At 46.7% G+C, this 23,355-nt stretch overlaps 1 protein-coding gene across 1 annotated transcript; it reads left to right on the plus strand.

Annotated features, from left to right (window-relative positions):
- The first annotated feature begins 9,245 nt into the window (after positions 1-9,245).
- Positions 9,246-21,922, plus strand: LANCL1 (LanC like glutathione S-transferase 1). The gene is made up of 9 exons (XM_059868218.1): positions 9,246-9,403; positions 9,557-9,674; positions 14,761-14,968; positions 16,618-16,753; positions 17,068-17,214; positions 17,932-18,114; positions 18,507-18,683; positions 18,970-19,042; positions 19,909-21,922. The coding sequence occupies exons 1-9, from the start codon at positions 9,320-9,322 to the stop codon at positions 19,983-19,985; spliced, it is 1,203 nt and encodes a 400-aa protein (XP_059724201.1). The 5' UTR covers positions 9,246-9,319; the 3' UTR covers positions 19,986-21,922.
- Positions 21,923-23,355: the final 1,433 nt, after the last annotated feature.

The raw sequence follows: 23,355 nt of genomic DNA on the forward strand, positions 1-23,355 counted from the left end.
GTAGCAACATCAGTGAAAATCTCAAATTAATGCCATGGGAAAGAGCTTTCTAAAAAAAAATAGCAAATTTCTTGCTAATTCTGAATTGCCTAACTTGGCACATCCCTTCTCTTCCAAATTTTGTCTTTAAGCAAAAATCAAGACAGCATTTTTATTAATAAAGGAAGTTTATAAAAGGCTTGACAATAACTATTCCCACATTAGAGAAAATCTATTTTCAAGGAGATTACACTATTTATTAAGGCTTGAACAGCCCAGGGTACACTCCTCTGTCTGGGATACAGAGCCCATGCTTCACCCAAACTTGACAAAGATAAGGCTCTTATCTTCAGCAAGAGAAAAAGAATCAACATCTTGAGAATGGGTCAAATTTCATTGCTGCTGGGATTAGCAGCTCCCCTTAGATCAGCTGACTTGGAAGAAACAGAGAGAAGCCTTGCAGTGTCTGGAAATGACTGACATTACTCCAACAGGTCGATTTCAGAAAGCCCTTAGCCAGCAAAAGCCCCGAGCTGGCAGAAGAGCACTGCTGCAGGGTGATAAGGATAACCCAAAGTGCAGTTTGCTCCCAGAGCCACCATGGGCACCACGCTCATTCCCATGGTGATGCCACCATGGAGACTGGTGCCAGCAATCTCAGAGATACCCACAAGGTGTCTGCAGTGTCTGGCTGCAGGCTGGAGCTGAGCTCCTTTTACTGGGAGATGTTTGGAGGGAGCAATATTTCTCATTCCCAGACATTTTTCCAAACAGGGGCCAGGATTGGCAGTCATCCTTTTCCCCCTGTGATTCTACAGGCTCAGACATTTCACTGGCTTGTTCCTGTGGATCATTAAAAAGGCCAAACTGGCTTTAGGAAAATCTTACACAAATCCAGTCTCCCCCATGCTACACATTCTTTACAGAGTCTAAAAATAACATGATCTTACAATGCAGGATTAGCTACATTTGCTCAAGATTCCTCTTACACTTGCTTCCTTCTGCAGCAGCCCTGTCATGGGTGAATATGGGATAGGTAATCATAGCCCAGTGTGTTTGGTGCATCAAAGAAAAACAAATTTGACTTGCTGTTGATTATATTATAAATAGATAGGCTTTTATCTAGGATGAAGGCTATAATATACACTGTCCCCAAGCTGCTGATTTATGCATATAACTGTTTATGTGCATTTGCACAGGCACACACAGTGTTCATTGGGCAGTTTTCTCTTTTTTCTTTGACTTGATTGTCATCCTTTCCCCAGTTACATATAATTTCACTAAAATAAATTCTATCACTGAATCATTTTCATGGATGTTTTGACCTGGAAGAGACCACTTGGTCCAGCCTTCTTGGTGGGCATGTACAGAGGATCTTGGCCAGGCCCACCACACACAACCCTGTGATCTTGGGTCTCTGACCAAGGCAACCCAGAAGGGAAATAAGGAAATGAGTAGAGAGAGAGAAAGCATCCATCAGAAGAGATAAAAAACAGAAATGTGTGTTATAGACACTTACATTTCCTAGAACAAGAGGTACTCCCAGCAATCTGAAGTGTGATTCACAGGAACTGCCACTGGTAGGACAGCTGCCTGTTGCCTGGACTACAACAAAACCCAGACAAAACAGGCTTCTTGTTCCCAGCACATTAGTGGGTCAGGCCTAAAGTTACCCTCAATTTAAGGAAAAAAAGCAGCTGCACTGAAATGGTGTAACACATGATCAGCCTCAATGATTAGCTGATGGGCTTGTACCTCAAGTACCTGGGTGAGGTGTCCTCTCTCAGTCTTACCTGAGCAAGAAATACTCTCTTAACAACATGCCCTAACATCTTTTACCACAACAAATGTCCTACCCTGTGGCAGGACAGGCTCACAGCTGCATCTGGGGAGATTCAGACTTGACATTAAGGAAGTCTTTCTTTACTGAGAGGGTGGTCAAACACTGGAACAGGCTTCCCAGAGGTGGCTGATGCCCCAAGCCTGTCAGTGTTTAAAAGGCACTTGGACAAGGCCCTAAATGTCAGACTGTAACATCTGGCCAACCCTGTAGTGGTCAGGCAGTTGGACTGGATCATCCTTGCAGTCCCTTCCAAATTAAATAAGCTATATGAGAAAAAATAGGAAGTTTTCTACAGAAAGGTTCTTCTCTAATTTCCTGAGAATTAAAAGTTAATTAATCATCCCTCCAGTGTAAAAATATATCCCCTTTGGAAAGGATGTCCACAACATCTCTCTCCAGTCCAGTTTCTTACCCTTTAGCACCTATGCAGTGCAGCTGCCCCCAGTTCTGGGAGAGAGAGTTAACATTTCATAGGAGTTACTTCATGTGGCCTTGGCCTCTCACCTTACATACAGCATCTGTGATCACTCAGTATTTTCCTTGTTGCTTCATGACTGGTGTTCCAGATTGGAAGGATTTGCAAAATTTGTTTGTCTCAATCTTTTCCTCACTCCTACTTTTTTTTTTTTTTTTTTTCCAGTGGATACCCTGGGGAGAAAAGATAAAAGCTCTGACTGTTGCACACAGGGCTATGCACTGAAGCATTTTCTTTAACTCACAAATAGATACAAGCATTAGGCAGAGACACACATGAGGATACAGATCTCTCTTCAAACAGCACAGCAAAGTCTTGCTAGATGGATCTGTAATGCCTTTTGAGAAGGGATATGATTTTAGCTGATTAAAAATGTTTTTAGGGCTGGAAAACAGTAAGGTTTGAAGAAGTAATTGATGCTGTCAGGTAAGTGTTGAGGACTTCAACCTCAGAACTCCAGCATGGTCTATCCAGATAGCATTGCTCTACTAGCAAGGGAGCTTTATGAGCTAGCTAAATAAATTCATTTATTTCTACTTCCTCTGGATTCCATCACACTACAACCCATTGTAACCAAAGCAACCATAAACGACCACATCCAGTCCAATGGGTGTGACAAAAAACCTGACAGAAATCCACAATAGCTAAGTGCTGCTGGGAAGTTTTCCTTTCCTTACTCTGATCACAGAGACCACAGCAACAATATGTGCTTTGGAGATCACAGCAAAAATGAGGAGTTGATTGATATAGGCCAGAAATGGTCAAGAAGAGCTTCAGTTTGTCATTTCTGACCTGAGGGAGGAAATTTGGCTTGAAAAATACAGAATACTGGTATAGTGGAAAGCAAGTATTGGCTGGTAAAAAGGGTGAGTGGAAATGTTACAGGGACACAGACCCCAAGAATGCTTTACCCAAGCATCACCTCTTTTCCTCTTCCAGCCAGGGTGTCAGCCAGTCACACACTCCTGCAATCACAATTAACATTAACATTTCCAGAGAGCTGAATTCTCCCTCTCCTTCCCTTCTGCCCCTAGCAATCCCCTGCAGCTGTGGCACACTCAGGAGTGTGCTTTGAAGAGTTTAGATGCTCATTTTGGGCAGCTTGGGTCTGATTTCCAGCATCAACAGCAGAAGAAATTGGTCTCAAGCCATGACTTTGGAAAAGGCTTTGAAAAAGACTCAAACTTTTTATTCTGTTGATTCCTGTGAAGCTTAAAGCCTTTATCCATGGAAATTTCTGGCTTTGCCCTAGCCCTGCTCCTCTCCTGACCATTACCACATCACTTTACCCTGTCCAATGCAGGTTTTTTATCAGACTCTGACCCTAATACATTTACCTGTGCAATCCAGCAGGTAGAACAGCAGTGCTGACACATTGTGAGTGCTTCCAGTTTTCTGTTTACCACCATCCTCTCATTATCAGCTTCCTGCAACAGATGGACTGTAATTTTACAGGCACAAGAGTCAGGAACTGGGTGGGAGAGGCAGGAAAGGCTGCTGAGAACTCAGAGGGAAAAATAAAGGCAGATTATTGTGGAAGAAATATGGAGACCTATGCTTAAGCATTAGCCCAGTATCAGGCATGAGCAGAGCTTCAGCTGGGGCAATTCAGACTGCCTCCTCTTGCCAGTTCTGCCTTGGGTTCCAAGAGATGCAGCTAAAGACATAAATAAATCTGTTTCAAGCTATGATGGCCCTTTTGTTGGGACAGCACCCATCAGCCACAGTCCTCTCTAGTAAAGGTCCCTAACAACATTTCTGTCCATACTGCCAGTCAGCTAACATATAGTCTTTCCAAATTTGCAAAGGATCATGTGGGGAACTGAGATTAAATTTCATATTTTCATTTGCCTGCATCCCCCAGGAAAAGTCACAATGAACCCCTTTCAGGTTTCTCCAAAGGGCAAATAAGCAATAACTAAAAATCATCCGAGCAAAATAAGGAATGATAAACTCTATATGTTTTGACAGGTGCCAGCTTTCGAGCTCACCACACTGGAAATGCTTTTGTGTTCTGCATTCCCTTATCCCCCCCTCCAAGTACCTATAAAAGTGCATGGGGAAGGTAGGAAGCCATGAGGCTGAGAATGTAGTGAAGACACTGCCCCTTTGCTTTGAGCAACATTATGAGCTGGAAAAATATTTTCAATCCCTAGTGGCTAAGCTTTAAAAAGCTCTTCTGAAATCAAAACCAGGGCAAAATACCTCAGATGCAAGAAGAGCAGGAAGCTCCCTGACACACAGCAAGCTCTGTTCCTGTGTTCCAGGCAGTGACCCATCACGAGATGTCACTTCCCAGAGAAGAAAGAGTGGTGCTGTGTCCTGGCAGGGCCAGCATGGCTTGTGGCTGAGTGACAGGCAGCTGTGCTGGCCCTGTGCCAGGTGGTATGAGCCCTGTTTTCAAAAGCCTCAGCACAGCAGCTGGCTTTTTAAAGAGAAAAATTGATCTTGTGGGGCTAGGGATACATCTGATGTATGAAATAATATTCTCAGGTGCATATCCAAGCCTGCTTTTCTGCAGTGTTTTAGTCAGGGCAGTTCTTTTGACAGGGTCAGTGAAGTCTGGTCTCAGCAGAGCTCTCTGAGGGTCATCTGGGAAAAGCCCTGCTGATCCTTTTTCTTTTTGTGCTGTGCCTAAAGAGCACACAGCAGCACCAAACCCAGCACCACAGCTGAAGACAAGGACCTTTACCACACCTGCCTGCTGAGGTACCCACGAGCTCCAAAGGTTCTTCACCACCACTTCAGCTTTCTTATGGTAATAACTATTAACTCTCCAGTCCCTGCTCAGTCATGAAACTGTCAACACAATTAAAGCTGTGTCAGAAAGGACAGTCAGATCCATCCTGTGCATTTAAGGCAACTCCAAACCCAGCTTCACTCCAAGAAGTGAGGTGAATGCCTCTGGGGCATTGCAGACACCCAAAGTCTTTGCCAAGAGCTGTTCTGAACATCTGAACCATGAGAGAGTTCAGCATAAGTTTACAGCCTCTATTCCACAAGAGACAGGAGTCTTTAAGAAATTGGACTGATTACATGGCATCACACATTTATGGGGGCAGGATTTGAAGTCATTTATTTAGATGTCACAGGGCATCTGAGCACTGACACTGTTAATTACAGCTATTAGCAGCACAGGGGCTGTGCTAGATGATGCTAATGAATGCATACCCGTGCCTTGTAGGTGTGTGACTCACTGACTACCTGCAAGAGGAGAGAGTGGTTGGAAGGGGATCTGTAAGCTACAGGAAGACTTCTAGGACATCAGTTGCAAGAAAACACTTTGGGCTGAAATTGAGCCACAGATTTTATCACGGCCAATCTCTGAGAAGCTGGAGACTGTGGATTCCCTGCTGGGACTGGCTTTGCTTCAGAATGAGAATCTCTGCTTCCTCACCAGCTGCCTTCCCTTTGGGACCTAAAGGCTGAAAATGCTGGTTAGGGCACCAAGCCTGAGCTGAAGAAGTGTTTGGACAATACCCTTGGGCAGATGGTGTGGCTCTCAAGGAGTGGGACTCGATGATCCTTGTGGGTCTCTTCCAGCTCAGCTTATTCTGTGATTCTGTAATTTCCCTGAAGGAGCTGAGGAGCTCTGAATGAGTTCCTCCGCAGAGCCATCAACCAATGGCCTCGGCAGAGCCGGCTCCTCCGGCTCCTTCCTTGTGGGACAGAGGCACCTAGTGGCTGAGCTCTGGAAGCTCGGGGAAAGCCACCACCCTCCCAAGGATGCGTTTGTAGTTTCAGTGGGATGCTGCCGCTGCCGCCGACACCCAGACAGGTCGCTACAAAGCTGTTCGGCTGCCATAAAGCAAAATAGAAACGCCTGGCACCAGGCGCAGCAGCCCAGAGTCCAGGCAGGGTGCTAGGGAACACACACACAGCCACCAGACTCTCCAGGAGTGGGAGTGGGGCTCAGCCCCTCCCGTGCTGTGTCTTTGTCCTTGACAACCTGCACTTGATGTCTGCTAGCTTGGAGAGCCAGCAGGTCTCCCTCCCCTGCTCATACTCATGGCACTGTTCAAGGCTTTACAGACCCCCACTACAGCCCTCCTCAGGTACCTCTTTTCCAGCCTGAGTAGTCCTGGCCTAGCTACTTAGCCTTGCACCTAAGTCACTGCACACAGCTGATGATCTCTTTGTTGGCCTTACTAGTCCTATGACTTGTACCTCCTGCTTCTAGTTTTCTGTCTTGTTTGAGGTGAGATCAGGACATAACACAGTATGTGAGATGCAGGTGAGCCCAGACACATCTAACAGCACTCCTAATTTTGCACTCTTTTCTCTTCCTACTTTTTTTTTTTTTTTTTTTTTTGCCTGGTGAGCAATGTTTTCACAGAAGTACACAGTACAGCTCTGAGATCTGAGTGGGAACCACTAGCCCAAAGCTCCCCACTGGGTTTGTGCATGGAGTCAGAATTCTCTGTACTGAATGCTTGGCTTAATAACCTGGCCTCAATAAGTGCAGGCAGGATACAGGTAAGCTCTGCTCCCCAGAAATACTATCAATAGAATCAACTAGAACAGGTCAAATTCCATGACCAATACTTAGCCTTTGATCTCTTCATACAAGCTGCTAAAAGAAAAACAACCAATGCCATCTGTAAAGTGGAAAAAAAAATACAGTAAAATAAAATGCTTTTCCCTTCTCCTGGATATCCCTCTAAAAGGAAAAAAATTCCTCTCATAATGCTGAGATATAACATTGGATCACCTTCCAAATCCAAGCTACTAGCTTCAGAACAGGATTGAGATCTTCAATTTCTTGGTGTAGGTTTGCATTTTTATTGAGATTGAATATGGGGAGCTGTGGCTCTAATATTAAAGAATGGCAAAGTTTCTAGAGTTATCTCTAGTTTACACAGAGCACCATGGCAGAAACATCTGGTATTCAAAATTGTTATTTAAAATGAAGAAAAGGGCATCTTTGATTTTGATCTGTTGTATGTCCTAGGACACTTTGGACATCAATCTTAGGTATACAGTATCTTCAGCTATGCTGCTGCTGAATAAATAATGTGTAAGAGAGGCTAATGAATACAGCTGGGAAGCTTCTCACTTTTATTCTGTGCTGTCTGAAACAGAAACACAAAGAAGCCAACACCAGAAAGAAACAAACCAAAGCAGAGATGGGGAGATAAATGCCACAACTTGGATTACATCTCTTAAATGTCCACAAAAATCTTGTCTTGCAGTAGTTCTGTGAGGTAGTGTCTGTTGAGACATCCCTTGGGCCATTTTTCAGCAGATGAAACCCCTCCTACCGCCCAAGTACTTTGCCAGTACACTTTCCCAGGACATTCTCACACTCCTTGAGGATGACCATGCTCCGTGGAGCACTTCCACACAGCCTCTCAAATTCCTTTTTCTAGCTGACAAGGCTACAAAGGACACTCTACCCTTGCTCACTGCACTCCCTCACATACTGCATGCAACTGCAAAGGAGAGAACAAGCAACCCTCCCACTTGCTATTGTGGGGTTACCATGCCAAGCCCATCTGGCTCATAGCATGGAGCCTGCTGTGTGAGGTCGCTCTGACCCTGAGAGGAGGCTGTGGATGCAGGGCAGATGGCAAAGCACCATTTTGGAAAGGCCGCTTGCAAGTGTGCATCCGCACTGCCCACACGGGGCACCTGCTGTGGGAGCTCAGCACATCACTCCTGATGTCCAGAGCTACCCAGAGAACCCTTGGGGGGCTCGGGAGTCCTGGAATGTTGCCAAAAGCACTTGGTGGCTTCATTTTGATCCATCTAGAGATGTGCCACCGATGGATGAAGAAATGGAACCTGTGAGAATCACTCGGGTGTAAATGGTGAAGGGAAGATATCATTATAGGGTGAATCACAAATTTTGGGGTTTTGGTACAGGGGGGTTGTAGAGACAAGATGGAGGAATCAGGGTGTGCCACCAGGCTCTTCTTTCTTCTTCCTGTCTTCCATCTTCTGGAGTGGTGCTGGCATTTGGGGATTGGTCTGGGATGAGGGTGTACTTGGTGACGAAGATGATAGGTATTGGGGACAAAAGGTAAATATGATATATGTAGTTTTTGTTATAAAAGATGCGGCCGCCTTGGGGGTGGGCAGAGTGCCTTTGGCTGCCCTGCTGGTCAGATCCTTCGGGCAGAGAAAGGACTTTGGAGATAAGAAATAATAAACAATTCTGAAGACCAAAAAAACCTAGCGTCCAGACTCATCTTTTGAAGCCCAGCGTGCCAGAGCCATCCTGAGCGTGTGTGGGGGCAGAGACAGACAGCTGAACCCCATAACCTGCTGCGTGGAGATTCGCTGCAGGTGAGTTGACAGAACTGATGGATGCCTACAGGCACTGAAGGACAGCCTCCAGCAGGAGACAGCTCCTCTCAGGAAGATGATGTTTCTGTATGCCCTCAGGCAGGATGCCATGTCGTGTGCAAGCAGCTGTAACATCTGTCAGAGATTTTGGTTTCACTTCCTCACTGGAATGAGGAGGGAGCAGACAGCCAGGCATGCTGAGGTTTTCTTCAAGGACTGTGAAACATCCATTTCATTCACGTAATCCACAGATGCGCTACCAGTCCAGTTGCGACCAACAGCCAGGATTCTTATGTTGCTAAAATTTAGTACGGATTTGTCTTTTAGACGATGTTGTGAAGCAGAAAGTATTACATCCAAAGGGCTGCATAAAGCACACAGACCCAGCAGCAGAGGGACCCCAAACCCTCAGGGCCAGCTGCAGCCGGCCCCTCCATGATCAGCTACATGAAACCCTGCATGATCAGCTGCAAGACACCTCAGCTCCGCAGGGCTCTCTAAAGCAGACACAACCTGCTGCAACAGGCCCTGACCCCCACAGGATCGGCCGGACAGCGACCCCGCTCCGCTCAGCGCCGGCGGCAGCAGCCGCAGGCCCCGAGCCCGCCCCTGGCGCGGGAAGGGCCGAGCGGCGGCAGCGGCGCCTTCCGGGGCGGAGCCGAGCGGAGCCGAGCCGAGCCGAGCGTGCCGAGCCGAGCCGAGCCGAGCCGAGCCGAGCCGAGCCCAGCGGCACTATGATGGCGCAGCGGGCGCTGCCGAACCCCTACGCCGACTATGACAAGTCCTTGGCCACCAGCTACTTCGACGCGGCCGGGCGGGTGAGCGGGGCTGGGGTGAGGCGGCTCTGGGGATCTGCCCCCAGGCCGTGTGGAGCGGAGACCTGTCTGGTTACAAACGCAGTTCCCGGGGCTGCCCGGTGTACCGATGCCCACCCGCGTTGCCTTCACGTTTGGCGGGTTTTGTCTCCACAGCTGACCCCCGAATTCACGCAGCGGCTGAATAACAAAATCAGGGAGCTGCTGCAGCAGATGGAGAAGGGCCTCAGGTCTGCCGACCCGCATGACTGCACCGCGTACACTGGCTGGACAGGTAGGGTCGGATCCCAAGGAGCAGCGGCTGCCTGGAGCTCACCTCTAGATCAGGTGCTGGCAGACCGTGCGGGTTTGGCCATTGGAATGGTCACGGGAGATCCATGTCAAGAATGGCACTTGTTCTGCATGGTTTAGTCCATTTGAGCAAGGGGATGTCTTTTTCTGGAGTCCCCATTTTTGAGGCAGGTTTCGTGTTGCAGAGGGAAGGCCACAGTGTCACAGGGCAGGACTGGGTCTAGTCTTGGTTACACAACGGAGAAAGCAGCACTTGTTTGAGAGTAGGCATGGGAGGAACATGCTCCAAATCTAGCCATGGTGGGGATGATGACAACAAAACCAGTGCTCCATCCACTGCTCCATGAAGTAGGCAGGTGTACATGGAAAGTCTTTTACCTGCAAGGAGCCCTTGCATCTGGCAGCAGTGAGCTTAATGGCCTGAGATAATGTCTGTCTTTTCTGTTCGGGCTGTAATTTATCTGATGACCTTTTCTGATTGGAAGGTTGCTCCATTCCTATTCCCCAGGTAGTGCTGCTCCACTTAGTGAGCGCTAGCTTTGCTCCAGTGCCTGCCAGAAGGAGCAGAAATACTAATGTGAGTATAACAAAGTGTGGAAACCTTCCTCGTACTAACTTGTTTGCAAAGCTTCCAGGAGCTTGTCTTTCTCCTATTCTGCATTTTCAACCTGGTTTTCCTTCCTTGGAAGTGTGCCCTGCCTTTGCCTCCCTGTTTCTGCCTGCTGGTGCCAGGGAGGACACGCCTTTCTCTGTGCCCCAACTTCAGCTGCTGCTGTGTTCTTTGACATCTCTCCTGCCTTCTGTGATGTGCCAGGCCCTATTCAGAGACCCTAGGGTAGTTGAAATCAATCTCATGCTTACTGCAAGATTTTTTTGGTGCTGCTGCTTTTCTTTTTGCAGAATACTGCAATCTTAAATGGCAACTTTCTACAGTACAATCTGGGTGTGGCTGGCTTGTGTGTGGGTGCTGTGGATCTCAATGCCAACAGTTTGCTTAAGAGAGTGGTGTTCAGTGTGTTGGTGCTAAACTAACGTTGCAGCTTGATGACAGCAGTGCTAGAAATGCCTGTTCAAAATTTTAGTAAGGCAGACAGGCACTGAGAGCACTGAAGTGCTGTTCATAAGAAATGCTAGGATGCCAGTATTAAATTCCAGCGTGGGAGAACATTGATTTCATCAGCTGCTGTCTTGGCAGCTCTCTGCTCCTGCTTCCAGTGAATTTATACATTTCTGCTGAGTGCTGGCTGATTTCACCTTGGCAGACATGTTCAGTTTCCCAGTCTGTGTGACCCTGCACTGGGGTCCCCTCTGATGAGAACCACTGTGGTAAAGGTGGTCTTCAGTCATGATTGCAGAGCCTGCCTCTGGCCAGAAAATTCAGGAGACAAAGCAGGAGGATAGTTGATGTTAGGAGTACTCTTGGGGAGAAGGAAAACAGTTTTCCCAGAGGCTGTGTTCCTTTTCTTAAGGCAGTCCTAAGGTACTTTGTGATGGAAAGTGCAGTTATGAAAAAGTGGCTGAGAACTCTGGTTCAGGATTTCAGCTTGTTTTCATTTGGAAGGGAGTTTCTCAGGAGGGATTCTTCTTTCTTCCCAGAGATCATTCCTCAATGGGCACACAGCCTTCTTGCCTTGGCTAATAGGAAAAAATCCATGGACAAATTTCCTGGAAGTCACAGCCAGCATGGTGAAGTTTGCAGATGTTACAGTGTAACTTTGTCACCCTACCTTCTTTTCCAATTCTAGCTATATTAATTTATTCAGAGCTGGTTTCCAGAGACAAAATTAATTGGGCCAAGACAGCAGCTTTTTCCTGTAATTGCTTGTGTAGGAAAGGCTTGTTGAGTATCTCCTCATGTGAATCATTGCCCAGCACTCTGAAATCAACCCTCACTCTCGTGGCCGCTAATAAGGGAGATTTGAAAAATGGCTCTCTTGGCACAAACTCTGTGAAATGTAACGTGCTTGAGTGTACTACACTGCACTCAGTAACACACAGCATATGCTGGCATTTTACTTTGGGGCTCCTTTCTTTCCCAGCACACTTGACAGAGCCCTGTTCCCCCGGCGTGCACTCGTGCCAGGGAAGCCACGGCTTCTTGGCAGGTGAAGTTGGAGCAGAGGCAAGGAAGGACTCAGATTTTCAGCTTAGAGGCAGTGAAAACACACTTTGGATCAAGATTATCCAGTTTATGGCTGAATGCCCTCAAAACATATTTGAATCAGCTTGTTACATTCTCATTCAGTTCCCCATAGAGATCAGGGCCCCATAGGCAGCCCCTGCTCCGTGCCTGGGTACAGACCAGCCTCAGCTGTTGTGTTCTGCTTTGGCTTTTCATCACTTTAGGGAGACTGCTGGAAGAGATTTTTCCCTAATCTCTTTCACTGGTATCACAGTGTTGACTGAGGGAAGCTAAACTGCTCTAAGCTAATTCTGAGGCAGAAGCAGATCAGATCCTGGTAGAAGCAGAGCAGCCTCCTCCATTTCCAGATTAGCCTGAGGATACTGAGGGATACCTGGATGGCTCTTGGTGTTTGTGATAATGCAAAAGGCCTTGGTCCAAAGACTGTCTTGACTGGGAGCACAACTGATGGAAAGGGAATGGAAGCAGTTCACTCCAGTCACCAGGTGACTGCTGAAGGCAGTCCAGTGCTTACTGGACTGTTGCATCCTTCCAGGGTGATGAGGTATATAAGGGGGAGATTCACCTTCCTCCACACTGTGGTAGTTCATTTGGAATTTATTTCCCATTAAAACATCTCCTTCTCTGGCAATGTCTTAGTCACAGAGGGCCTCTGAAACTGCCCAGTGAGTTCAGCTGGTCTGCCCCATCCATGGCTTTTGGCTGGCCCACTGGCAAGTATGGACAAGGAGCAGGGCTCAGTTTTCTTTTAAAAGGAAAGCCATGTAAAAATGAAATTAAAACTGAACTAGTTCAGGAAAACTTCTGGAAAAACACTTTTCATTCACTTTAGTGCAATATGTTCATTTTAACCTCAGAACCCAGAGAACTTACATCCCTTTTAGTCCTGTTCAGAATAATGGAAATCCTCAGATAATCCCTACAGAACAAGAGAAAGTGAGGCTGCATTTGCTGAGAGATAATAGAGTGCCTTGGGTCACTCACATAAACCACATTCCTGCCAAATGTTTGGCAGGTAGTTTTTGTGAATTTTCTGTTCTTGGAGATAGTCAGTGTTTGACTGGACAAGGCCCAGAGCAATGGCATGCAGATTTGAGGCTGACCTTCCTTTCAGAGGGTTGGAGCAGATCACCACTAATCCCTGCTAACCTAACCTGTTGTAGGATTTTGTGATGGGGTAAAAAGTTTAACAGAAGGAGCTCTGTTACCCAGGTTTTAAGGCAGGATAAATGCTTAGGCATCCTGGATAATTAATCATGCTGCAAACTGGCTCCCCAGCCCGTTCTGAACATGGACTTCCAGAGGTGTCTCACTGTTGCATGCAGTGTGGCTTTGGCATGCATTTAGGAGTGCAAGGTAGTGTGTCTGCACCAGAGAGATGCTAATTATCCTTTGAGCTGGGCAATAAAGCTGGGCCATCCGTGCTCTTTTACCCATTTTATTAAGCTGACTTAATAAGATGGCATCAGCTGTTTCACTAGAAGCCATCAGGCTTCATCACTGTGCAGAGAAAGGATTCTGCTTCTTCTCTGTGTTTGACATCCTGCTTTGAGGCTGCTGGATGATTTACTGCCCTGGTTCAATGCAAGATCTCTGAGATCTTTGTAACTCTAGGTGGTGGGTTTGGAACAAAATATCCTCTTGTGGCAACCTCCTTTCCTTGGCAGAAGAAGCACAGCTCAGCTCCTGCTGGGCGAGGAGGCATGTTCAGAACAGTCTCAGGGCATGACTTGCTTGCAGGCCAACAAAAGAGCAAGTCTGAACTTGCAGAGAAGTTGAGGCACAGCTTCTCTTTGATCAACAGAATGATCATATGGATGAGATTCTCTTTCTGCCTACTGCAGAGCTTCAGCTCACAAGCAAGACCTTACCTGGTATTTCCAGCAGTGCCTGCTCTGTTGAAAGCAGTGGTTGCTGAAGTCAGAGCATCAGCACAAGCTGGCTGTAACTCTGGCACAACTGGCACAATTGTCTGTAACTCCACTGCCCCACTCTAAAGAAATCTCTAATGCAAAGTAGCCCTCTGCACCTGCCCTGCAGGAGGGTGAGAGGAGAGGTGCTGTTTATGTCCTCTGAAGGTGTTGACTGAGCAGGCTTTGTGAGGCATGCAGGATTGACCTTGGCCTCCCAATTCCCTGCAGTGAGCAAGCATCTCAGGCACTGACACTCAACTCCTGTGTATTGGCTTTCTGCGTGCTGGAGGTGGCTGTTTCAGTCAGCAGAGCCCTGTTGGTCTGTCAGCAGCACATGTTCAGTGCAGCCCTGTACCATCAAGGACTCCCTGATGCATTGGCCTTCTCATTCAGCTCTGCAGCAGGGTAAAGAAGCAAAAAACTTGGACATCTGAGAAACTACTTCAGCAGGAAATGGAAATTTTATCCATCATGTACATGTGGAATTGAATTGTCTGTAACATGAAGCTTTGGAGATTACCCATGCAAAATGAGAAAATTATCCAAGTTTGAAATTGTCCTCAGTACCTTGGACTGTAATTCTGCAGCACGCTTGCCCCCTTGACCTTAACACATCAAAATCTGCAGAGATTGGCTCTATTAATTTAGGCTCAATGCAGGACCTGAGTCTTCTTAGAAATGGTTATTGTTAAGGGGAGAAATAAGCTCTTCTCAAAGTCATGCAGGCCAGTAGCTTTCTTAAGTGCAGGTTTGAGGATGTTTCCCAGATCAGAAGGATGGTTCAAGTGAGACAGACCTGTCAGGCACAGGCTTACTGAGGACTCGCCATGCACTCACAAACAGCATCAAGTTACAAGGAGATGACAAAGCAGGAAAGGAAGCTGTGGGTTAAGTCCCTGAGAAGCCTGTCTGTCAGGATATACCCTAGATGAGAGCCAGGCCAGACTTTCAGCTTCACTGAAGTAACAGAGCAAACCTTTCTAGCGGATGCAACCTTTCTGTTCCTTCTGCAGGCATTGCTTTGCTGTATCTGCACCTGTTTGATGTGTATGGAGACCCAGCCTACCTGCAGGTGGCCCATGAGTACGTGCAGAAGAGCCTGAGGTGCCTGACCAGGCGATCCATCACTTTCCTGTGTGGTGATGCTGGGCCCCTGGCAGTGGCTGCTGTTGTCTACCACAAGCTGCAGAACCAGAAGCAGGCAGAAGACTGCATCATCCGGTAAAAGCCTTGCTTATGTCTCTGACCTGCCCTTCCTCTTGCTCACAGAGCTGCTCTGGGCTTGTTTGAGGCACTCTCTGACAAATGTGAATACATTTTGTTGCAGTCTTGTGTGAGAAATAGTCCAGGAACTTAGCAAGGCAGCACAAACTTTTCCTGCCCTGGTGAAAGAGGTGGTTTAAGGACAAACACGTTTGCGTGGCAGCCTGCAAGCCTCTATTGTTCAGCTGCTACTGCCATCTTAAAAATAATTCTGATAAACACAGGAAGAAAAAAGTGCCAAAATTAAAAACAAAAAAAAAAACCCCAGAAGGTGGGGTTTGGTGGTTTTTGAGAACATTTTAATTTAGCTTTACAGTCATTTTGATGAAAAGGAAAAATGTGGTAAGATTATTAGATTTAATTTTGGTACTTGCTTCCACTTGCTCTTTATTAGTTGTCTTTGACTTAAACCTAAGATTGACAGCATCCCTTTCAACTGCAGAATGCAGCTGGTTATGATTCATTTATTTCTATTTCCTGCCTTTCCTCGACTGTTTGCAGATGCATTTTTGTTGGGTACTTAAGACAAGAAAAGGACAAACAAGCAGGCATAGATCAGCATGTGGCAGAGGAAGGAAAATAGTTAAGGAGATGTATTTGCAAGCATTTCTCACTTAAGGGAGATGGGTTTTAAGGTGAGAAACAGCCCTGTAGAGAGTTTCCACTCATACCTGATCAGCACACAGACAAAACCCCTGATGCTTCAGAACACTGACTGCCCTTAAACAGCCCTGAGAAAGTGATGCATAATAGCAATTAAAAACAGCCACAGGTGGGAATCAGAGGTGTCTGTGTGGTTTGGACACAAATTTCCACTCCCTTAACTAACAATAGCTTCTGGTTTGTATAGATACAATCAGTATGAGGACAGAACTCTTTCTTTGTTCTGACAATAATCTGTGGGTTAGATTTTGCTTTGACTGAGTGGCAAATCTCACTAAGATTAACATATTTGTAAACAAAAAGGGAATTAATCTATCAAACAGTACTGGTCAGTTGTGGTCAGTGCATAAGTCCCAGGTTGTAAAAACAATCCCTAATTCATGTTTTCTTGCTGAGGTCTCCCCTCCCCATATCCCTCTTGTTCTGCCTGTGCTTTGGTGGCAGAATGGAATCTTGTGATTAATTTTGCACTGCCATCTAATGGTATAATAAAGTCAGAACACTGGAAATTTGTTTTTTCATACATCTGCAAGAGGAAAACAGAAAAATGTGGCTTTCTCAAATGAACAGTTATACTGTCCTTACTCTGCCACCAATTCCCAGAGCAGTTAGCCTCACCATGCTCCTTTAAAATAATTTCTTTGAGGAGTAGCTCCCTGAATCAAAACTTGAGTGCTTGTGCAGATTCAGTTTAGATGTAATGTAATATCATGTAATATAGTATAGAATAATATAGTATCATAAAGTAATTAATTAGCCTTCTGATATTATGGAGTCCTCCTCACCTTTCTCCCTGCCACGGGGGTCGCTTTGATTTCGATACAGCAGCACAAAGGAACAAAGCATGGTTCTGAGCTCCAGCCTTAGTGCTTGTTTCATGGCTTTGAGTGTAATGTTTGAGTGCATTTCCCTCTCATCTCCCCCATGGCAATGTTCCATTGCAGTTTGCTGCACCTGCACAAGGCTGACCCACAAGTGCCAGACGAGCTCCTCTACGGGCGCATGGGCTATCTCTCTGCACTGATCTTTGTGAACAAGCACTTCAGAGAGGAGAAGATCCCTCAGAGTCACATTCAGCAGGTACTGTGCCTTTTGCTGATTTGTTATCTGGCTCTTCCTGTGCAACTCCTCTTGGGGCAGGTAAAAATCAGTGCTGGATGTAAAGAACTCTGGCAGTAAGGGAGAAACCACATCATGGTATGCCTGCTTTTCTTCCAAAGGGACAAAGCACTGCTGTCCATGTAAATCCATAGGCAGCACTGGACTGGCACACATTTCATTCCACCCTCTGCTTGGGCAGAAAAACAAATCTTGTTCTGTGTCAGAATTCTCACTGTGCTGTGTCCAGGGCAGTAACATTTCCCTCACCCACATTTGTTCCCATCCCTTCACAGGTCTGTGAAGCAGTTGTAGCCTCAGGAGAGAACTTAGCCAAGAAGAGGAACTTCACAGCAAAGAGCCCACTGATGTTTGAGTGGTACCAGGAGTACTATGTAGGAGCAGCCCATGGTTTGGCTGGGATCTACTACTATCTCATGCAGGTAAGAGACATGAGGGGATGGGCCCTTGGCACTGTTTCACATTTCTTTGAACAAGGAACAGCATTTGAATCAGCTCTTGGTGTTGTCAAACTGGGAAAGATCCCTTGTCTGATGGCCCTACCCATGTGTTTATCATGCATTTCCAATTGTAAAAGTTTTCTTCAAATCTAAGGTTGAATCTCTGACCTTGGAGATCTGTGGAGAAACGTGACCTGCATTAACCAGCAGTGTCACATGGTGGAGGCCTGTAGCTCAGCTGGGTCTGAGTTTCCCCCTCCTGTTAATTGCTTCTAAATTATTCACATTTGTTGGTATCTGCTGGCTCCCTGCATTTTCTGAGATGGTTACTTGGAGCAGAGTGAGAATTTTACTTTGCTTCAGCTCTGGGTACCTGAAGCTATTCCTGCTCATCTTTAGGAAAAGCAGCAGCAAGCTCTCTTGCTTAGAGGACCAGGTAACATGCTAGGAACAGTCTTTGTTTCTGGGATGCAAGGGTAGGACTGGAAATAAGTTTTTGCCAAAAGGCAGAACAACCAGTGACTGAGTGGGTAATTGTGAAGTGTGAAAGCCCAAAGCAAACAAATTACTGAACTTACAAGGAGCAAGAGGAAACGTAACCATAGTTGACTTTGTTTCCACCTTTTGGGCAGACCTTGGGTCTCTTAGGGTTAGACAGAATGGTAATTGTCCCTGATTTAAATGTTTTCTGTCTCTTAGCCTGGCTTTGGAGTGAGCCAAGTAAAGCTGCACAACACAGTCAAGCCCAGTGTGGACTATGTCTGCCAGCTCAAGTTCCCATCTGGGAATTACCCTCCCTGCATCGGTGACACCAGAGACCTCCTCGTCCACTGGTGCCACGGAGCACCAGGTGTAATCTACATGCTTCTCCAGGCATACAAGGTACCAGACACCTTGCAAAGACCCTTCAGAGACCCCTACATGTGAAACTTCCTCTGGAGAAGATGCTGGACACCCCCTTTGGAAGTAGGATGGCTTGTTAAAGTGAAATCACCCCACACTAACCTCTGATACAGAAATTAATCTTTTAAACAATATTTCTGAAAATACCCATCAGTTGTGTGGGCTGCCCTGTTGCAGGTGATGGATGGTGACAACTAGTTGTGTGTGAAGTAATGGTCTTCCATCCCCATTCATGATATCAAAAACATCCTCCTTAAAAAGTAAACAGCAGAGTCACTTCAGCAGGACACCCATGCCTCCACATCCCACAGGGATGCTCTTTGTTTGGAGGACACTGCCTCAGCAAGGACAACTGTTTCTTGTCTCCACAGGTCTTTGGGGAGCAGCAGTACCTGAATGATGCCCTGCAGTGTGCAGAAGTGATCTGGCAGTATGGGTTACTGAAGAAAGGCTATGGTCTGTGCCATGGCACAGCTGGCAATGCTTATGCCTTCCTGGCACTGTACAACCTCACTCAGAACATGAAATACCTCTACAGGGCCTGCAAGGTAAGAGTGTGTGTGAGGCAGTAGAGGGCCTTATTCACTTCTGCCTTCTACATCAGTGCCTTTGCCTTTGAAATCCAATTTCTAGTGGGGCAGACATGCAGCTAGATCAGACCAGCTGCACCAGAGTAGTCCTTCAACAGTGCAGTCACTGTCTGACAGCTGTACAGAAGGGATTTCCCTCAGAAGCCTTGCTCTGCAAGGGGTAGTGTGAGGACAAGGCATAGTATTTTCTTCTCAAGACTTGCCTTTAACCAAATTTGAACACTTTTTGTACCTCTTTTCTCAGTTTGCAGAGTGGTGTTTAAGCTATGGGCAGCATGGGTGCCGGACTCCAGACACACCGTTCTCTCTCTTTGAAGGTAATCTCAGTCTCCAGCCTTGTGTTTTGCTCCTGGATCTAAGCTGTTCTAGCACCAAGGAAAACAGAATACAAGCTCCACTGGAGTCTTTGCAAAACTCAGTGTAGAGGATGGAAAGGAAATTGTACCCACTGGGTTTTTCTACCCTTGCCCAGAAGCAATCACCCTGTAGCACAGGATAATGTCTTAGCTGGACCATCTTGTCCTCTTAGGCCCTCCACACAGATTTACATACAGACCTCAGGGAGAATTCTTTCATGGCTACAGGCTTCCTTTTGGTTATTTGTAGCCTGGCTTCTCAGGCAGTCTTTTTTCTGTACATCTTTAAGGATTGAAATCTTTCATGAGTGTTCCAGTTTGATTCTAAAGGTGAGGAATAAATGGGGCTGCTGTTATGGGCCTGGTTGGCTCCCATGGCACTTTGTGCCTCCTGCTAACAGCTCCCCCTAAATCTGCCATCAGCAGGTATTTGCTGCAGGAGCCAGCCCCCAAGCTAGCTCTGATCTCCCCAAGCTGCTGCAGGCCAAGGGACAGCAGAAGTTCCATCAGTCAGGACCTTGGGCAGCAGTGTCTCAAGGACCAGAGTTTGTGGTCCAAACTTGTGGATGGGTAAAGCAGAAGGGAGGGAGGTAGAGTGGGGAAGAGACCCATGGCATTTTGCCAGGTGCTTTTCAATGTTTGATTAACTTCAAAATGCTTTTCCACACTGAGGTACCAAAGTTGCCTGGGAAACCTGGGCTCAGACCTTGAAAAATATTTAGGTCCTTTTCTTCTGTCTTCATAACTCATTCACTCCCTGGATAACTGAGAAAAAGGTGCCCAAAGGGAATTTCTCTGAAGCACAGTGTGGTTTTTTTCATCCTCAGGAATGGCTGGAACAATTTACTTTCTTGCTGACCTGCTGGTGCCTACCAAGGCCAAGTTCCCTGCATTTGAACTCTAAATCTGAATCCTGCTTGGCAGTTGGCTGCCCTGTGTCCTTCTGCACTTGGAAATGCAGTTCAAGGCTGCTTTCTCCTTTTTCCAGACTCATATTGTTCGCCTAACTGAACATAAATCCATCCTCCTGGGGGCATGCTGAGTTCTCTACCTTTTCTAGTTGTCTCATTACATTGTTTAGTTTACATGACAGAATGCAGATTTTTCTGGTGTCCCTTTAAAACTCAGGGCTGCAGGTGGGAGCAGGGAGAACTGTACAGTATTTTGTTGGCTACAGAGTTTTGCTATTTCCGTATCCCATTTCCTGGGAAGAAGTTTTCTATTGAATGTAACCTGGGCTATTTAACTTCTTTTTGTGCTAACAAATAGTTGCAGGAATTTAGCTGCCTTTGGAGAGCAACAGATGGAAAACTGAGACTATTGCCCTGAAGTTGTTTTCAAGTGTTTTCTTTCTGAGCACCCAGAGAGCAGATGGTTCAGTATCTGGGCTGTGCCACGTGAGTGAATGTGATGGACTGTGGAGTCTTATGTATATTTTTAATATCAAATTGCAACTGGCAGAGCTGGAACTGACATGCCAAAGGCTTGTCCTGAGTTTGCACCTATCTGCTCTAAAGGCAAAGGCTGTGTATAGCTCTTCTGTGCATTTGTTCCAGTGACAGACACTGCCACCTTACATTAAACCTTGCTATTCCATTGGTCACCCAATGGCAAACTCCAGTCCAAAAGTGAGCTAAGCAGGCTTGCTTTTGTGGTCTCTTCTTGTTAGCTTTGAGAGTTTATTTTGCAGTCTTTATTTAAATTTGTGTATTAGGTGGTGCCAGGTGCCCACCAGCAGCAACAAGGGAAAAGAAATGTATGCCACTGGGATCTGACAGTGTTTAACCTATTAGCTGTATAGATGTTATTTACCTGTTTTCTTTTATAAGCTTTCCCAAACCTGGATAATTTGAGTCACTTGCATTACTACTGCTTGTTGTAGTTTGATTTGCAACCACTTATCTACCCAGCTGGAAAATCTGCACTAGGTTAACTGGCTTTGATGTGTCAGGCAGGTCAGGTACTTGCAGGGAGTAAATGTGCTTTTCCATCCTTAGCTGATGCTGAACCAATTTGCAGAAATTTGGGACCTGGCTCTGTAAATCACTTTCTTAGCACTGAGCATGAGCTAAACACTGAGCTCAGGGAGGTTTACAGATGTAGCCACACAGATGTGCTGTTTGAGAGCAGCTCCTCAGCCTGCACCAGTGTGGCCATGGGGTTTTGATATTTCAAGGGCTGAGCTGCTGAGTGCCTCAAGTCCCAGAAGGGCAGGGGAGAAATAGCAGGGCAGCACAGCCACTCTCCTGGACCAGCAGTGACAAAGCAGGGCCACCAAAGCTGGCAGGGTTACACTCACAGGTGCCTGAATGCAGGGCAGCTGAGCCCAGTGGCACAGGGAGCTCCACAAGAACCTCCTGGGTAGGCAAGGAGCAGGAACCAGCCCTGGGAGGCTGATTTGTTTCCTCAAAGCCCAGATTCCTGCTGCCTTTCTGAAAGTCCATCAAAAGACAGCCTGGACTGCAGAAAAGCTCATCTCCTTGAGGGTGGGCACCTCTGTCAGAAGCCTCAGGCTCATGTGGACACAGCATCAGGCATCCTCTGTCATTCACAGGATCTGAGCAGCACAGGGGGGTGACTGGAAGGGGAGAGGAGTTGCCTAATCAAACAGCTCTTGAAATTACCTCCCAGCTTGGCTGGTGTGATGGCAGTGCAGGGACACTGCTCTGAGCCTGGGTCTCTCCTGGGCACCACTTCTGTAAAAGGAGATGGTTTGTACAGCCTGGGTCATGGTGGCATGAGAGTATAAACCAAGGTTTGTCACTGATCAGGGGAGCATCAGGGCCATGTGTACAACTGTTGAGTGGAGCACTGTCTAATAAAAATGCTGAAACAACCAAACTTTGGATTATTTCTCTTCTTCTCCTCTGAGGTTCTCACTACCTTCCCCAAGAAAAATCTTAGGAGAGAGAATTGTGTCTCTGTTCAGAGAATGTGAATGCCACAGGGGACCCCTCGCAGAAGGGCGTTGGTGTCCCCAGCAGGTGGCAATGCAGCCTGACAGCAGCGGCCACCCTGTCACTTCAGGCACACGCCACACTCAGCTGCTCGGTCCTACTCCGGGGAGCTCGGGCTCGGCTCCTGGGAAAGGCACTCAAACCAAAAGAGCCCACACGAGAGAGGCTGTGTTTGTGTACTGTGTGGGATGACACGTGTGACAATCGTGGAAGCCCTTCCCAAATGCACGGCCTCTGAGTCATATACATTCCTGGGAAAAAGAAAAAACCAATTAGGAAATCTTTCCCAGTCCTACCTGAAGCCACCCAAGCTCCCCACAGGGGAGGACAGCTGATGCTCAGGTTATCAAGGAAACACTCCACATACTGGGTGACAATTCTTTATCTCCCCCCGTCAGCTTTACAGACATTACACAAGGAAACCTGAACCCTCCTTCAGCTCACAGGGAGGAAGTCCAGGACCTCTCAAGAACAGCCCCATTCCCAATATTTGGACATTCTGGATGCTAAAAGTACCAGCAGAAAGGAAAGGAGAGAATAAAGTTCTTTTTTATGTATCCCTCAACTTCAGAGTGACAAAAACCATTTGGTTTTGCCACCCTCTTTTCTGGACAGGACAACTTGCAGCCACAGATGCCCTGCAATGCCTTCATATTCCCCAGAGGTGAAAGATGACAAATTTGGCCAGAAAAGCACAAGAGACCCTCTAATGACTGGCCGTGGGTATGGCAGTGCACTGCTCTGCTTGCTCTGTGTCAAGGAAGACAGAAATGGAGAAGGCACAGAGGCAGCAGCAAAACCAACTCGTAAGCCTTAAGAAGGAAAAAAAGAGCAGGACTGTGAGGAGCCATTTCTCTCCATCTCCTCATGGCTGGGGAATTTCCTGCTAGCAGGACACGTGTCAGGCAGCCCTTGTGGAAAGCTCATTTTGCAGCAGTTGCAATTTGCTGCAGCATTTGCAGCATTGGCAGGCTGTAATCGAATCCACTGGGAGGATTGTGCTTTCCATAAATCCCATTGGAGCCAGGCCCATAAATAGTTACACTGTAGTGTAGAGCTGCATACAAGGCAAGAGCAAATGTTCCACATAATGACTGCTGGCCTTAATCACACCGAGGAGTGGATCATATTTCCATCATTTTGTCAAGTTTTATTATAGATCCCCCTCTTTAAGGATACCCCTAAGTGGTGAGGGGGAGACCACAGTGGTGCCAAACAGCTTCCTCACAGGGGACAGGCTAAGCAGCCCTGAATTGCAGGGGTTTCCCCTATTCCCAGAAGAGATTTGGAACAGTTTTCTCTGTAAATGAGGTGTTC

The sequence above is a fragment of the Haemorhous mexicanus genome, chromosome 26 (assembly GCF_027477595.1).
Source record: "Haemorhous mexicanus isolate bHaeMex1 chromosome 26, bHaeMex1.pri, whole genome shotgun sequence".
In the NCBI taxonomy this organism is placed as follows: Eukaryota; Metazoa; Chordata; class Aves; order Passeriformes; family Fringillidae; genus Haemorhous; species Haemorhous mexicanus.

Bases quoted from the DNA above. Each gene is read 5' to 3' on its own strand.
- LANCL1 (XM_059868218.1), top strand. From the start codon at position 9,320: ATGATGGCGCAGCGGGCGCTGCCGAACCCCTACGCCGACTATGACAAG. The intron at 9,675-14,760 runs GTAGGGTCGGAT...TTCCTTCTGCAG, and splicing joins CGCGTACACTGGCTGGACAG to GCATTGCTTTGCTGTATCTG. The intron at 16,754-17,067 runs GTACTGTGCCTT...ATCCCTTCACAG, and splicing joins CTCAGAGTCACATTCAGCAG to GTCTGTGAAGCAGTTGTAGC.